Source organism: Lycium ferocissimum, chromosome 7, assembly GCF_029784015.1.
Source record: "Lycium ferocissimum isolate CSIRO_LF1 chromosome 7, AGI_CSIRO_Lferr_CH_V1, whole genome shotgun sequence".
In the NCBI taxonomy this organism is placed as follows: Eukaryota; Viridiplantae; Streptophyta; class Magnoliopsida; order Solanales; family Solanaceae; genus Lycium; species Lycium ferocissimum.
The window spans coordinates 24014963-24029982 of NC_081348.1; the positions used below are offsets into that span (position 1 = coordinate 24014963).

The 15020-nt window shown below is 35.0% G+C and overlaps 2 protein-coding genes across 3 annotated transcripts; both read right to left on the minus strand.

Moving 5' to 3' along the window:
- Positions 1-922: 922 nt before the first annotated feature.
- Positions 923-7149, minus strand: LOC132063933 (AT-hook motif nuclear-localized protein 9). Of its 2 annotated transcripts, none has more exons than XM_059456710.1 (6): positions 6955-7149; positions 5578-6327; positions 3334-3401; positions 2680-2811; positions 1785-1946; positions 923-1444 (listed from the first exon to the last, which is right to left on the minus strand). In XM_059456710.1, exons 2-6 carry the CDS (start codon positions 6014-6016, stop codon positions 1214-1216), a joined length of 1032 nt encoding a protein of 343 aa, XP_059312693.1. In that variant the 5' UTR covers positions 6017-6327; positions 6955-7149; the 3' UTR covers positions 923-1213. The 2 variants fall into 2 exon arrangements, with proteins under 2 accessions (XP_059312693.1, XP_059312694.1); XM_059456711.1 differs by lacking the exon at positions 6955-7149 and adding an exon at positions 6676-6924.
- Positions 7150-13201: 6052 nt separating this feature from the next.
- On the minus strand, positions 13202-14597 carry LOC132063935 (uncharacterized). Its single transcript, XM_059456713.1, has 3 exons — positions 14413-14597; positions 14270-14331; positions 13202-13538 (listed from the first exon to the last, which is right to left on the minus strand). Exons 1-3 carry the CDS (start codon positions 14468-14470, stop codon positions 13413-13415), a joined length of 246 nt encoding a protein of 81 aa, XP_059312696.1. The 5' UTR covers positions 14471-14597; the 3' UTR covers positions 13202-13412.
- Positions 14598-15020: the final 423 nt, after the last annotated feature.

The window sequence follows — 15020 nt, forward strand, 5'->3', positions numbered from 1 at the left end:
CTTGTAATCAGTTATGCTGTCCAGTACTGTGTCAACGTTCTGTATTTTAAATAACTGTGACAACGTAAGAGTGATAAAAAATATTGTCTCTGTTAAATCAAAGTTTCAACTGCAAAATTTGGTTGTCCCTATACTAGTCCCTCATTCTTTTTCTTTCCTGCGTTCAAAAATGGTAAAATTCCATTCCTTATTTTCTTTACCATACTTATTCATTCATCAAGAATTAAAAAAAAAAAAAAAAAAAAAAAAAAAAAAAAAGGTAATACATACATACATGGCTCCAATCTCCCAAGCTAAACTTCCTCCTAAGAACATCAGTTACGAAATTCAGCATGCATGATTAAAACAATCAAGTAACATGACAAAATTAAGTTATAGCTCGTTAGCATAGCTAGCCACGAATTAATGTGCGATCTGATCTATACACCCTGATTTGAGAAAGATCACCAAGGGATTGACGATAGATTGATATTCCAATCTTTTTCTCTTAGAACGTATTGATTTGACTCCATAAACGGGACCAAACATGTTGCTGCCAAAAGCAGAAGCCCCTATTTCTTTCAGAGAAGAACTACAAATGAACAGGTAAGAGAATACCAGTAGCATCTTTTGATTTGAGAGATCGAGACCCTCATGGTAATAAAAAATAAAAAATAAAAAATAAAAAGACGACCAGGCTTCATTTTTTAAACGAACGTGCGCTATCGCTGATGATGTGTATATCTGTATCTTCAATATTTGCATTTAAATCTATTGGAGTTCTGTACTTTCGTGCAAGACGAGATAGCAAACTTAAACAACTATTCGAATATTTCATTGTCTTTTCCTTGGAATTAAAAAACACATCCAAGGCAATCAAAGCATAGAATAATTACAGTTTTCAAAATCAGGAAGAGATATTAGTTCAATGCTGAAACCAAGAAACAATAAAAATACGTCTTCCACTGCAAGATCAAGAAAAAGATTAGCCAAATTGATGGAACAGTCTGTATCTAGAAGACAACCCACAATATGTTACACGCGAGTCGACTAAAGCCTCCACCATGAATTGAACTGCTACTGAGTAGAAAGCAGATTCATGTTAAACTGCAAAAAAGCTCCTATATCACTACAATCTAAGGTGGCTGCTGATGGTTATAAGAACATGTCTCGGACTAGAGAAATCAGAACACAATATATACAGTGCTCACTCGACTACCTACATTTGAAGTAGTCATCCTCGCATCAAGTCAATGTCAATATGGCCAGTTTGTAGATCCATTTGCCTTGAACTAGGCCATACTCCCATTGAAGAGGATGGTGTAAGATTCTGGTTCGAAAGAACATCGACTGGATTTACAGAATTGTCAGTGGTCTGAAGATCTGAAGTTCCTGCACTTTGTACACTTTCCGCAGCTATTTTCTTTGCCTTTGAGCTTGAGCATAAGAAGCTTCCCACTATTACCTGAAGGTCATTCACTTTCAATTTCAGGCTTTGAACAGGAAAGTGAAAAGTCAAGGGTCTGAATTTTCCACAAGATAAGAAGGCTTAGCCTCCATATCAGACCAATTTTGACATGATTTACTGATGATCACACAACTTTATACAATGTATAACCAGCCAAACCTTTTTAAGATTCAAAGGTGCATGTAGATTAAAATGGGAGCAACCTTGTTTAGTTTCGTACTAATTCCAAATGAGTTCATCATAGTATCATATGCCGAAGACAGCCAAATACCTAATGGTTTCCGTTCAAAGAGATGAAATGAAGATTTCGATAAGATGGAAGGATTGAAAATGATACCTGAATTGGACTTGCTGCAATTAGAACACCTCCAACTCCACCGCCTATCACGCGACCATCTGGACTAGCAAGAGAAACACTTAGGCCACCAATCCTACCCCGAGATCCACCACTATCGCTGACCAAGAAAGATCCCGATAGACATAATATCTCAAACCGTCCCTGTATGGGATAAGAATATATGCTCGGAAGTTCATTTTTGCAGATAAAAGATGGAGCATGAGGGGGTAAATTAGGCAATATGCAGTAATAGACTTAAAATCAGTACTTAACAAGATTACAAGCTTCTAATACAGAGAAAACTTTATCCACTTTAACAAGTGGTCCCCCTTCCACAGGACCACCCATATCCCTGAAAACTACACCACAAATTATTTGGCATATACATTGTGGAAGACAATTGAGAAAAGATTGGTTAACGAGTTTGGAAAAAATACAGGCACAGAAATTCCGGAATCTGTAATCATAGGTAGGGATAAAAACAATTAGTTTCCTCACTAGCACAATTCAAAGTTCAAACCAAGAAAAAGTACTGTAGTGCATTAAATTTACACATAAGAACTAAGAAGACAAACTTAAAGTCGAGGCCTCAAAATTTCTTAACCTATGTGTTTAAAAAATATTTTCCAACTGGGTATTAAGGACATTGGCAGCTAAGTCTCAAAATTACAGATCCAGGTAAAGTTATTAGACCAAAGATGCTAACAATTTTGTTTTTCTAACCATTAGCAAACAATTCAATTTCAGCGTTGCATCTCAAGCAAAGATAACAACTTCCTGCAGATCAGTCTAAACTATAGGCGTTCATGCTCTCCTTTCGTCCTTTTAGGAGATAGCAACTTACTGTTATCAGCCTGAAAAATTATATTTTTGAATTTAATGTTAGTCTTCAGACCTCATATGTAACAGTGCCACCAGAAGTTGATGGTTGACGAAGAGTTACAGTGGAGACGACACCATTTGCCGATAAAATACATATTGATCTAGGCCCTTGTTGCGAAAACGACATTATTTTTGCCGTGATGTCCTGCAGGAAATGCAAATGAACCATTCCATTAATATTGTTAGTGCCAGAACTAAAATTAAAATAGAAAAGTAACTGAATGGCTGAAAGAGTACAAATTAAGGAAAGCCACAAGCAGTTTCTCCCACTTGAAGTCGTAAATTATAACATATTCTATTGTGCTCAAGGGCCTTCTGCTTTATACAAATTGTTGGAGAGCACCTAGCTGCCCGTAAATAAATGATCAGTCTAAGGTCCCTGAAGATATCTAGACCAAAATTAAATGATTATTCTTTTTCTTTCTTTGCTATTGAGTTCATTATGTTACTTCTTGCTCAAGTTCCTTGAAAGCCTAACCTTGGAAAATAAACAGGGGGAGGAAAAGTTAATTCCCTCGCTCTAACAGTTTCCATGTATAAACTGACCCATAAAGATGTAATGTTCCAGCGTGGTAGAAGTGAGGAAAAAAGATACGATAGTAGTTTCAATCATGTTATCTATGATGCTATACAATATTACACACTCTAAAACATGTGAAACACATACCTCTCCTACAGCAATCGTGATGACATGCGGGGTAAAACCAATTCCACCTATATTGGACAACCATCCACCTAGCAAAAGAATCAACCAATTATAACATAAAGCATGTCAAAGAAACATCCCAGGGCAGGAAATTCGCAAAATGTTCAATGGATAGAAAAGGATACTCACATTGATGAATAACACACACAACAACAACATACCCAGTGAAATCCCACAATGTGGGGTCTGGGGAGGGTAAAGTGTGCGCGGACCTTACCCCTATCTCGGAAGATAGAGGAGGTTTTTCGAAAGACCCTCGGCTCAAGAGAAAACACAACGAGAAAGGTTAGATAGGTACAAGCAGTTCAAAGCAAAATGCAAATGAAACTAAAGAAAGCGAATAAGTCAAGATAGAGCAGTCTGAAAAAGGAAGCAGTAGCTACCACAGATAAATAAGATAATCGAAGTACAAGAAACAACATATAGTAGCAAGAATCAAAGGACAATAGACTATAGATCGAAACAGCGACTACCTACTAGCCTTCTATCCTAATCTGAGTCCTCCATAACCTCCTCATCCCCAAGGTCATATCCTCGTAAGCCGAAAGCTGCGCCATGTCCTGTCTCAGCACCTCTCCCCAATATTTTTTCGGCCTACCCCTACCTCTTCTGAAACCATCCATAGCTAACCTCTCCTCCCCCGAGGCATACTGTGCCTCTCCTCCTCATGCCCAAACCAACCACTTCCTTCATCTTCGTCCTCCTCCGATGCTACTCCGACCTTATCCGGATATCTTCATTCCTAATCCTATCTCGCCTGGTGTGCCCACACATCCATGGCAACATTCTCATTTCCGCAACTTTCATATTTTGGACGTGAGAGCTCTTAACACACACCTAATAAAAGACGAACCCGTCGACAAAACACCACTTCTTTCTTGAGCACCTAAGGTAGACCTCGTTCATTTGAACCCTGGGCCATTCTCTGTTCCACTTGACAACTTTTTGCAGATTATCGGAGCAAAACCAACACCGATCGTCTCCTACGTGGATTAAGTGGCCAATTAAATTGTGTCAACTCATTTAAATTGTGCCAACTCAATTAAATTGTGCCAATTCATTTTAATTGTAAATTCACTAATTTGTAAATTCGTGGAGTTTTGACCATTAAAAATTGGGACTTTTGGACTGGTTGGATGTGCAATGAGGTGGGGCCCCTTTGGTGTTGGTTTTGGTCCGATAACGGTATAAAAAGTGTCTAAGTGGAATAGGAATGACCCATTTAAAGTGTCTAAATGGAACAAAGGGTCACTTTAGGTGCTCAAGTGAAAGAAGTGGATGACCACAGGTGTCTGTCGATGGGTTTGGCCTAATAAAAATAGAATTTTATGAAATTTATACCTCGACTATTAAGTGTAGAAAGCAAGTTCAGATGCTGATAATAATGCAACGCCTCAAGTACTCGATTTGGTGATCTATTTTGAAACTAGACCCTAGAGAGACAAATTTAATGTATTAATGGCATAACCTGTAACTTTTAGTTTTCTGGCATCAGCATGATGAATCAACAATAAAATGAGAAGCTCCATATGCATCTTTTATAATGTCTGAATCAGAAAAACATGATCTCCAACTCAAACGCTTCTATTCTATGCTTAACTTTGTAAAATAAGCAACCATTCTAGCATTTTGATGTCCATTTTTTTTTTTTTTTTTTTTTTTTTTTTTCTTTTGGGGCTGATTAGTAGTACCCATTTATTTGTCTCATTAAGATAATCAAATAATAAAGTTTCAGTAATCCCATGTTACTTAGTGCCTATTCTCCCTCCATCAATCCAAAACAATAAAGAAGAATGAGCTCGAGAAGAGACTGTTTCGCATTTACTGCCCATTAAATTGATCCTGTCACCTCCTTATGAATCTGGTGATTCGGATCTTCCACTCTGACCCTTATGTGACTTTAATATGCTTTATCATCTTTTCTACACGTGCATCTATCTTATATGAGGTAGCTTTCTTGAAAGAAACATTCCGTTCACTATTCAGGAAGACACACAATGATAAACAAAATCATAATGATGCAGCCCCTAGGAGGACTGCACAGAAGCAAGATGGTAAAACTTCCTCAATCAGATTAAGTCCTTGATTAAACAAAGAACTTAACGAACAACTACCAAGAGTACTAAGCAAATATATCAGGTCACTACTATTAAGCTACTCCAATTGCCAGGATCTACGGAAATGCAAACTAAAGGGAGAGATTACCAAAAGAAGCGAGTTGCTGCTTTCGTCCAGACCCTGGTGGCCTTCCTCTACCCCTCTTCTGAGTTGGGTTTAATGCCATTGCCTGAGTAGATGGAGGTGGATTCAATGTCAACGGCATCGCCCCTTGAACTCCATATTTCCGAGGCCTACCCCTCTTTCTGCGTACAGGCTCACCTTGTGGCAGTGCTGATGATGATGCACCAATACTACCTCTAGGTGATAATGTTGATGAAGGATCCATTAGTAGTGTTTGTGGAATCGAAGCTGATGATGCACCAATACTACTGGATTGAAAGGCAATATTGGCAGTAGGTAATGAAGGATTAATGCTTGGTGATCCCTGTAAACCAGGGGTACTTCCACTCCCACTTCCACTCATCCCTCTCTGCATATAGTAAGGAGCGGATCCAGGTAACATCATAGCGTCCCTTCGATCCATACATTTATTTCTTTTCTCAGAATTCTGTAAACAATAAATACCCTTCAAACAGTGATTTAAATCTCAAATGAAAGGGAGTCAAAGTCACAACTCTTTATCGGCAACATCAAAACCAGTAAAAGTTGCAGCCTTGGATAAGAAAATGGCACAAAAAGACTGTAACTTCTTTAAACGCTGAAGGGAACTCTATTATGTACATTCAAGATCTCCTTAAAATCCCAGAATGTATTTAGCTGTGAATTTCACCTCGAACGAGCAAGAGAACAACGAAAAGCTCGTTCAAGAACAAAGCCTCCCAGAAAATGCAAAATCTGAAAAGAGTTTAAGAGTCTGTGAGTGACATAAAGTAAGTTAAGTAATAACAAACTCAGCAAATAGATATAGTTAAAAACACACTAAAATGGGAGAAGGGAAGGAAAAGAGTCCCAAGTTCCTAAACTCAACAAAAAGGAAAAACAAGAGGCTAAGAAATATGCATAGGAAGAGAAATGCAAGTTCAGAGCAAAAAAGCTAGTACAAAAAAAAAAAAAAAAAAAGCAAGAACACAAGAAGTTTTAACAACTTTCCAAACCTATTGGAAAGAGAAAAGGGCTTCACATTGAAGACAAATGCAAAATAAACAGAGACTGAACTTATATTTTTGTCTGGTACATTCTCACCTTCCTATTCAAAACAAACCCTTAAACACTATAAAAGAATTCCACAAACATTTCAACAGCAAGAGCAAAAACCCAACAAAGAAATCAGTGCCATTGCATCAACAACTTTATGGAAATCAATTCTTGATTTGCAAATTCAATAAAGATCACAACTTTATGATATTTTTTGTCAAGAAACTGACACCAAATTGATTAAAATGCAAAAATGAGGTGACCCTTATGCTAAAAAAGGAGAGTGAAAAGCTTAGAGAGGGAAATGGTGAAGTTAGTATGTATAACCTGTGGCAAGTCCTTATCTGAAATGAAAATGGAAACTGAAATGTGGGGTAGAGAGAGGTGCTCCTGTTTGTGTTTCAGAAGGTGTAATAGATATGTGTTGTGTCATTGTGTGATGCCAATTTGTTTGAGCAAAAGAGATTCAAAAGAAGATTGAATTTCCAAGAGAAAGCACACTACTCTCATAATCTGAAAAACGGGCGCTGGATGGATAATGCCGATATTTATTGCGCTCTAAAATTCATTTAATAACGACTTCTCAAGCCTGCTCATTACCCACGCGCATAGTGTTCACTTTTGACCCTGAAGTTTCTGAACATGCCAGTTTGGAGTCCTTTTTTTGAGAAACAAGTGATGCATGGATTACAATAATAAATGAATTAATAATGCATTGATTATTTCTCATTTGATTATTTGCTCTAAAATATTATTGAGATCTCTTGATGCCGAATTTGAGGAAAAGATAATGGGTACATTTGTCTTGTAATGTTTAATTCATTATATTGTTATTTCATGTTCAAATTATATGCAAAACAATATATCAATTGATGTATTAAATTGTACCAAAATTAGCTATGCGTGATTCAAATAGTAATGAAACATCAGATAAGCAATTCTAAAATTATGTCGCGATTAATTATTAATAATCATACCGGAAAGTAATTTAATAAATCTTACGCGATTAATTATTTCAGCTAATAAATCATACCAGAAGAGTGCCTGTGTAATTTAAGTTCTTTAAGTGGTGAAATCTTAGATAATATTTGTAGGATCACTTTGTAATTGAATTTAAGTGATGCAATTACACAGTTCAACATACCTGTCTGGCTAAGTAATTACTTGATCAGCATGAAATGAGTGTAATTGACGGAGAACAATTACACTCTTCAATTTTCAAGAGGGGCCTAAGAATAGGTGAAACAGTTAACAATTCTAGTACATTATGAATATTCACAAGCAAAAGGATTCAAATAGCAAATTTTAATTAATAAAAGTTAAACATATGTAGTCAATTATAAAAAATAACTCAAATTAAAATTTACCAATAATTAAATGATTAAGGGCACATTTCGATGCACAAAGCATCCTGCGTTAATGGATGTTATTAATCCTTTACTTTATCTTGTGACTTATATGATCAAATTATTTGATTTGAAATAAGCACAAGCAAATGTTTTACAAGTTGTAAGAGCCAAATGAAGGGTCTCAAAAAGTGAGGCGCGTAGCATCGGCCGAGGATGGCGTCAGAGCTTTAAAAGGTAGGGCCGAGGGGTTGTGAAAGGGACATTTGAGATGACGTGACCAGGTTGGGACCTCCAAATTTCACTTCAATTCAGAAACACTGGTGTACAGCACTTCAACACCAAGTGGCCGTTTTGGTAAAGCCGCCAATATGGATATGTATGCATGTGAGATTCATATACTTTCTTCGGTACCAATTTACGTGATAATGTTTGGATTTTGAGAGTCAAATTTTTTCATTTTATCCGTAAATTTAGACATTTAATTTTTAAGTTTTTTGAAAAATGAAATACATATTTAGAAATTACATAAAAAATATTATAAATCATAATAATTAATAATTTAAAATATTTAAAGGCATATAAAAAAATCGAGGTAAATTTTGCAGGGTGTTTGCTGCATCCTGATCCTTTGCTTTCTTTCCCACCATCACTGATTCATCTTTTCCCTGGTAACTAAGTACAACAACTTCCAGTGATAGTAAAAAGTCGTTTCACATAATATGCATGAGTTCAATTCTTTAGTCACATTCCTTTCTCTTTCTCTATAAAATTCTCAAATGTAACAGAAAAAAAGAAGAATTAGGAGTAAATGCCTTGGGGTATTATTTCCACTGAGCTAGTGCATAAAATCATTTGCTAACATGCTTGAGGTGACCTTATTAGCATGATCTATTAAGATTCAACTCTTTGTTGTTCACATTTGTTTATTCGGAAAAGGACAACACATTACTCTAGATCACATTTGATGTTATGAGCCTGTTGGATGAAACCAAGCAACTTAGCGAAAATGGTTATAGTTAAAAAAATAAGTTAAATTAACTTAACGTTTATTTTTTTTCATTTTTTTTGCACCAGTGCTCCTTCTTTTGGAATGTTCTTTATATTTGCCCTCATTTATGTCTTCTTTAATTTTTGCCTGCCGCCATTTTAATGAAAGTTTTTTTACGAAATTACCTTTACCCCATTAAAACTCTTTTCTATTCGTCATTTGCTCTTTTCTTTCTTTTTTTTTTTTTGCTTCTTCTCCTTCTTTTTTGGTCTATCTCATCCGTTCTAAAACTTAGGTACTAATTTGGATCTTTTCGTCGTTTAATATTTGTTTTTATGTTAAATTGTTGTTTGTTGAATTGATATCTTTGTCTTAGTCATTTTTTATATTTAATTGATCCTTTTTTATTTAAAATTATAGTGTTTTGTTATAGTGTCTCTACGATTTTTTCAACTTTAGTTTAGCTCCCATGTGTATATATTTTGATTTTTTGAATATCGTATTAGTATATGTCGTAATATATTTTAAGCCGATTTTGACATGCGTTTTGGTTTTCTTTGTTGAATCTTTGAAGTTTCTGCAATGTTCTTTTTATGTTATTCACTATTCGTTTTTGTTTAATAATCGATTTTTGAAGAATGTTTTGTCTCAGGCAACATATGCGGCACGATGCAGTTTATGATTTTTGAAATCAAGTTATGCGGTTGCCTCCGCATAAAGTCATGCTTGTTCTCGACATAGCTTGTTAATTAAGTTAATTTATGTGTGTCTTGATTTTTTGGTATTGTCTTGTTAATAATTTTGATTTTTATGCAATCTTATGTGTTATTGGTGTTGTTTTGTTAATAATATTTTGTTTTGGTTATGAAAAATGAAAGTTTGCCTCTCGCGCATACTTTGTAATTTTGTAAAGCCGAACTTCGCCCCTCCTAGCAGACTTGTCTAATTCTTAACACTTGTGTATTTTTTTATTTTGTTTACGAAATGAAAGTTGCCTTTCTAACAGAATACTTTGTTCTTTGTAAAGTGAACTCTCGCTCCTCCGCATACTTTTCTGGCTCTTAACATTTGCGTAAATTTGTGTTTTGCTATAAAAATGAAAGTTTGCCTTATATGAAAGATACTTTGTTCTTTCTAATGTAAACTTACGTCCTCATACTTATCTAATTCTTAACACTTGTGTATTTTTTTTTATTTTTATGAAAATGAAAGTTCTCCTTCTACTGCATACTTTAAGTTCTTTTTGTAAAGTAATCTTACGCTTCCTCCTCCGGCATATTTTTCTAGTTCTTAACACTTTCAGTAAATTTTTGTTTTCTTTATAAAAATGAAAGTTTGCCTAACAAAGATAATTTTTGTTCTTTTTTAATGTAAACTTCGCCTCTCCTCCGCATACTTGTCTAATTCTTAACACTTGTGTATTTTTTTTATTTACTTATGAAAAATGAAAGTTGCGCTTTAATAAGCATACTTTGTTCTTTTGGAAAGTAACTTCCACTCCTCCGCATACTTTTCTAGTTCTTAACACTTTGCGTAAATTTTTTGTTTTGTTCATAAAAATAAAAAGTTTGGTTTCTAACAAAGATACTTTGTCTTTTCTATCGTAAACACGCCTCTCCTGATACTTGTCTAATTCTTAACACTGTGTGTATTTTTTATTTTACTTATAAAAATGAAAGTTGCTCTAATGGGAAGATACTTGTTCTTTGTAAAGTAAACTTTGCCTCCTCCGCATACTTGTTCTAACTTTGCCTCGATTATTTTTTGTCAACCTGGTTACTTATGAATTTTAAGTCTAAGTCATCGAGCATTGTATACTAATCAAATGGAACGTATAAACTAATCAAAATCGAACAAAGCAATAAATTTGATCAATTCTATGTTGTTGAGTAAAATTATGATTCGCAATGTGAATCTCAATCGCATATCGATTGTTTAGTTGAGAAGATGATTTGTTGTTATTTTCAAATATTAACAAATCTAAACTTAATAAAGCATCAAATTAAGTTGAATTGCATTCAATTGAAACGCTATATATTATGAATTTTATCTTTTTCGATGTTGTAGCAAGCAAAATCGTGGAGATTTCTCTAGGTGAAATGTTGGAACGATGGAACGATTGAAAGGTTTGTTGTTGAAATGATGGATAGGTTTAATTGGATGTTTGGGTTCGTTACGTACTTTCGCATTTTTATACGCATGGCAGTAGTAGTCTTTTCTTATTATCTTTAATTTTTAAAAGGCAAATATTAAAACACCACGCACATGGGCAAAATTAAAGACCAGCGCATTTGAAGTGTATATATTCGCGCCATCGTCTATTTTTTTCTTTGCTTTTCTGTTTTTATGTTCGGCTTTTTAGACAAGTTTAAGCCCAACTGCCTAATTATTTTTCTACCATTTTGTTATTAAAACGATTTTTAATTAATTTTACCAAACACTCAAAAAATCGAAAACAAATTTTATGTTGTCTATACCTAATCCAAACGAGCTCTATATATACAAGCTGACTTAAGAGTTTTTGTTCTCTCTTAGGTGTCAAGAGGAGGTAGGTTGGAACAGTAATGGGGCAAGTCAGCAGCTCAAGCCTTTCCTTTGTGAGTTATCCTTTACCGACTTCATGACTTTCTTCGTTAGTGTTGTGTTGCACGGGTTTATGACTTATATGACTAGTAAAATCGTATAAACAGTGAAAAGTTTGATGTAACATGCTTTCTTAAGATTAAAGTACTATAAGAGGTTGACAAGCTAACTCCTCTCCCCATTTCCCTTCCCGTACTGCAATAGTTGGATTGCGAGTGAAGGGGCACCTATTGAGAACAAAAAAGGGCAAACTTAAGAATATTAAGTAGAATACTGCAAATTGAAAAATAAAGAGAATTTTTTAAAAAAAGGAACATAAACAGGGCAGGGCAAAATCATGAACATGCTATGCACCACAGTTTTATATTTGTCTTCAATCTTTTCCTCCCACGAGGCTACTGTTGATCTTTTTCCTCTAGTGTCAAAAACATGTAAATATCTACTCTAGAGTTTAGAGGGGCATCCCTTTTCCTTTTTGACAAGGTAATATAGTTTTGAGGGGTATTCTTAATACCAAGGACAAGCAAGAAACTTCATAGCATAATGCTCTAGATATTATATCAGAATTAATCCATACATATGCATGTAGTTATCCCCTGAAAACATCCACAACAAAAGACAGCCCAAGTTCTCCTTTTCCTGTTAGCCAAATGTAAGGCGAGGTTACAGTGGTCTTCGCAGCTCCAATGCAACAATATTAGTAGCTTAAGTCATCACTAGCACGAACAGAATAACCCTTTGACATGACCACTTCAACTTATAAGACATCTTGTTCAGTGTAAACCATCGCTCTACTTTCACAACATAGATAAATTGCTAAATCCAGAGAAGCTCACAACACCAATGCACAAACCTCTCCATTCTCTCTTGCTGTTTTTTCCACTCCGTTTTTGCAGGAGTGGAGGATGGTTAATTAGCAGAATCCACCTATTTCCAGATTCGATTACCCCAAAATGTCTATACAACTACCATTTTGAAATCAAATAGACCACATTCTACCTCTTTAGTGGGCAATAAACTGCAAGTACAACTGCTGATATTGCTCTCTCCTTGATGTAGTTCATAATCAATGCACTGCTTAGTAACATTGTATCCATATCAGTTATAAGTTTGTAATACCCATTGCTGAGACCTTACTACAAGCTCTCCAGACCTGAAAATCTAAGCAGACTTGATTAAGAGGTGACCAAAAAAAAAAAAATCTAGCCTACTGCTGAAAGACCTAACTGATATTTTGAAGTACAACACCTTTGTGGTGCTTTCAGTAATGGATACACCTTACTCACTTTCTAGAAAGACCAGATCTTTGTAAACTCTTTAACTGAAGGGGCAGTAATGCTTTCAGATATCAAATGTATTGACTTTGGAAAGATTTTTCTTATGATGGTAGTGATATTGTTTTTTGTTTTAGAAAAACTACCATCCCCTATCACTAACATTGTAAACAAGTATAAGCTATTCGACCATTATTATACTCGTCACTCATTTTCAGAATGTCACTACAGACCTACTGTCTCACTTGCTCAGGATCTGAACTACTCGAACTCAGTTAAATATGGTAATGCCAAGACTCAAAACATTGCACTACATAAAAAGAGTAAAAGACTAAAGGCGCAAAAGCACGAGAAAGAAAATAGAATAGCAACATGGAACATGAACAAATATCAAATCTTTATCAACTAATTGCAGAGGAAAGACGTAAACAGCTTCAATTTTCTGTTTGATCCGAGACATAAACAGCTCCAATTTGACATACCAAAATTGTGAGAAAGAAGACGAGGAGGACAAATCTAGTTATCTAGAATCAATCAAAGTTTCTGATTGATAATCCACATACATACACCTGAACAAATTACAGCATAATCTCATTTTTCAATCTCCATTGCTTGTGCAGCTTTAGCTTTGGCCAATGGAGTCATCTTTGTCTTCAATTTTTTCTTCCCCACTTGAAATCCACTTCCACCTTTCTTCTTCTTGTCCTTACCATCCACCTAAATCACAACATCATCCAAATTAGTTCATCTTTCATTTTCTTTGATAAAGTAAACTTCTATTATCATCATCATTAAAAAAGGCTTCTTTTCTTTTTACAACATACCTAGTGTAATCTGATAAGTGGGGTATGGGGAAGGTAGAGTGTACGCAAACCTCACCCCTACCTTGGGAGGTAGAGGAGATATTTCCAATAGACCCTCGACTCAAGGAAAAGCATTTTAAAGCAGACCGAAAAAAGGAAATAAGAAAAGTGAAGAGACCATGGCAGAATACTTGCTATGACAAAGCATTAAAATACTTGCTATGACAAAGCATTCTCTAAAAAAAATAGTAACTACAACAAAATAATACGATAAATAATCAAGGTACAAGAACCAACAAATCATAACATGGACTCGACGGACAAGAAAAAATGGCTTCTTTTCTTTTTGATAAAGTAAATTTTTTATCATCACCATCCAAATGCTCCTCACAACATGAATGTATAGAACTACTATTGAAAAAATCAAGGATTACCCGGTAAAGATCATAACTTTTCTTATTAAATTAGTGCATACATCCCAATGAATGTATAGAACTACTATTGAACAATCAAAGATTACCCAATAAAGATCATAACTTTTCTTACTAAATTACTGCATAACCCAGAGAAATAACCACATAATCAGCAATTAAAGAGGGAAACAATGCATATTTTACAGATAATAATAAAGACACAGTGACTAACCTTCATCTTATTCTTCTTTGCTTGTAGCTTCTTCTCTAACTTTTCTTTCTCTGCTTTTTCCCCTATATAATTTCACCATCAATCAAAAAATTAGTAACACAACAATATTATAAAAAAATAGTAAACAAAATTAAGAATTGTACTTCGAAGATCGTATTCGTGTTGCCTTTTCCGGCGACCCAAATCGTTTTTCTTCGACATTTTGGTGACGGTGGAGGCTCTAGGATTTTCTTTCTTCTTTCTACCAATACCTTAAACCCTAGGGCCCGTTTGGTTTAGAGGACAAGGTAGACTTGAAAAGTTTTCAGCCGCTTATAATATTCCTTCAACTATCATTTAATACTTCGGGTTTCCTCTTTGCTAAATTTTTAATAAATACTTCATAATACATTTTTTTTTTTTTTCACAATGCTTAATACCTTAAAATTGTTATTATTGTGCCAACTTTTGTAAGTGGTTTATAGATAAAATTAGAATTCAATTCGTTACGACCTTACACTCAGGGCCGGAGCCACATACGGCTAAGGAGTTCATTCGAACCTCCCCTTGATGAAAAATTACAGGGTTTATACACGATTAAAATTATTTTTTATAGATAGTAGATATTGGACCCTCCTTGGACTTTTTCGTGTGTTTACTTCTTCATATTTTAAACTCTCTTATCACACTGTATCTACACTCACCCACCTACCACTTGAAAGATAAGGTGTAAGGTTTGTGTACATTCTACACTCCCCATATTTCACTTGTG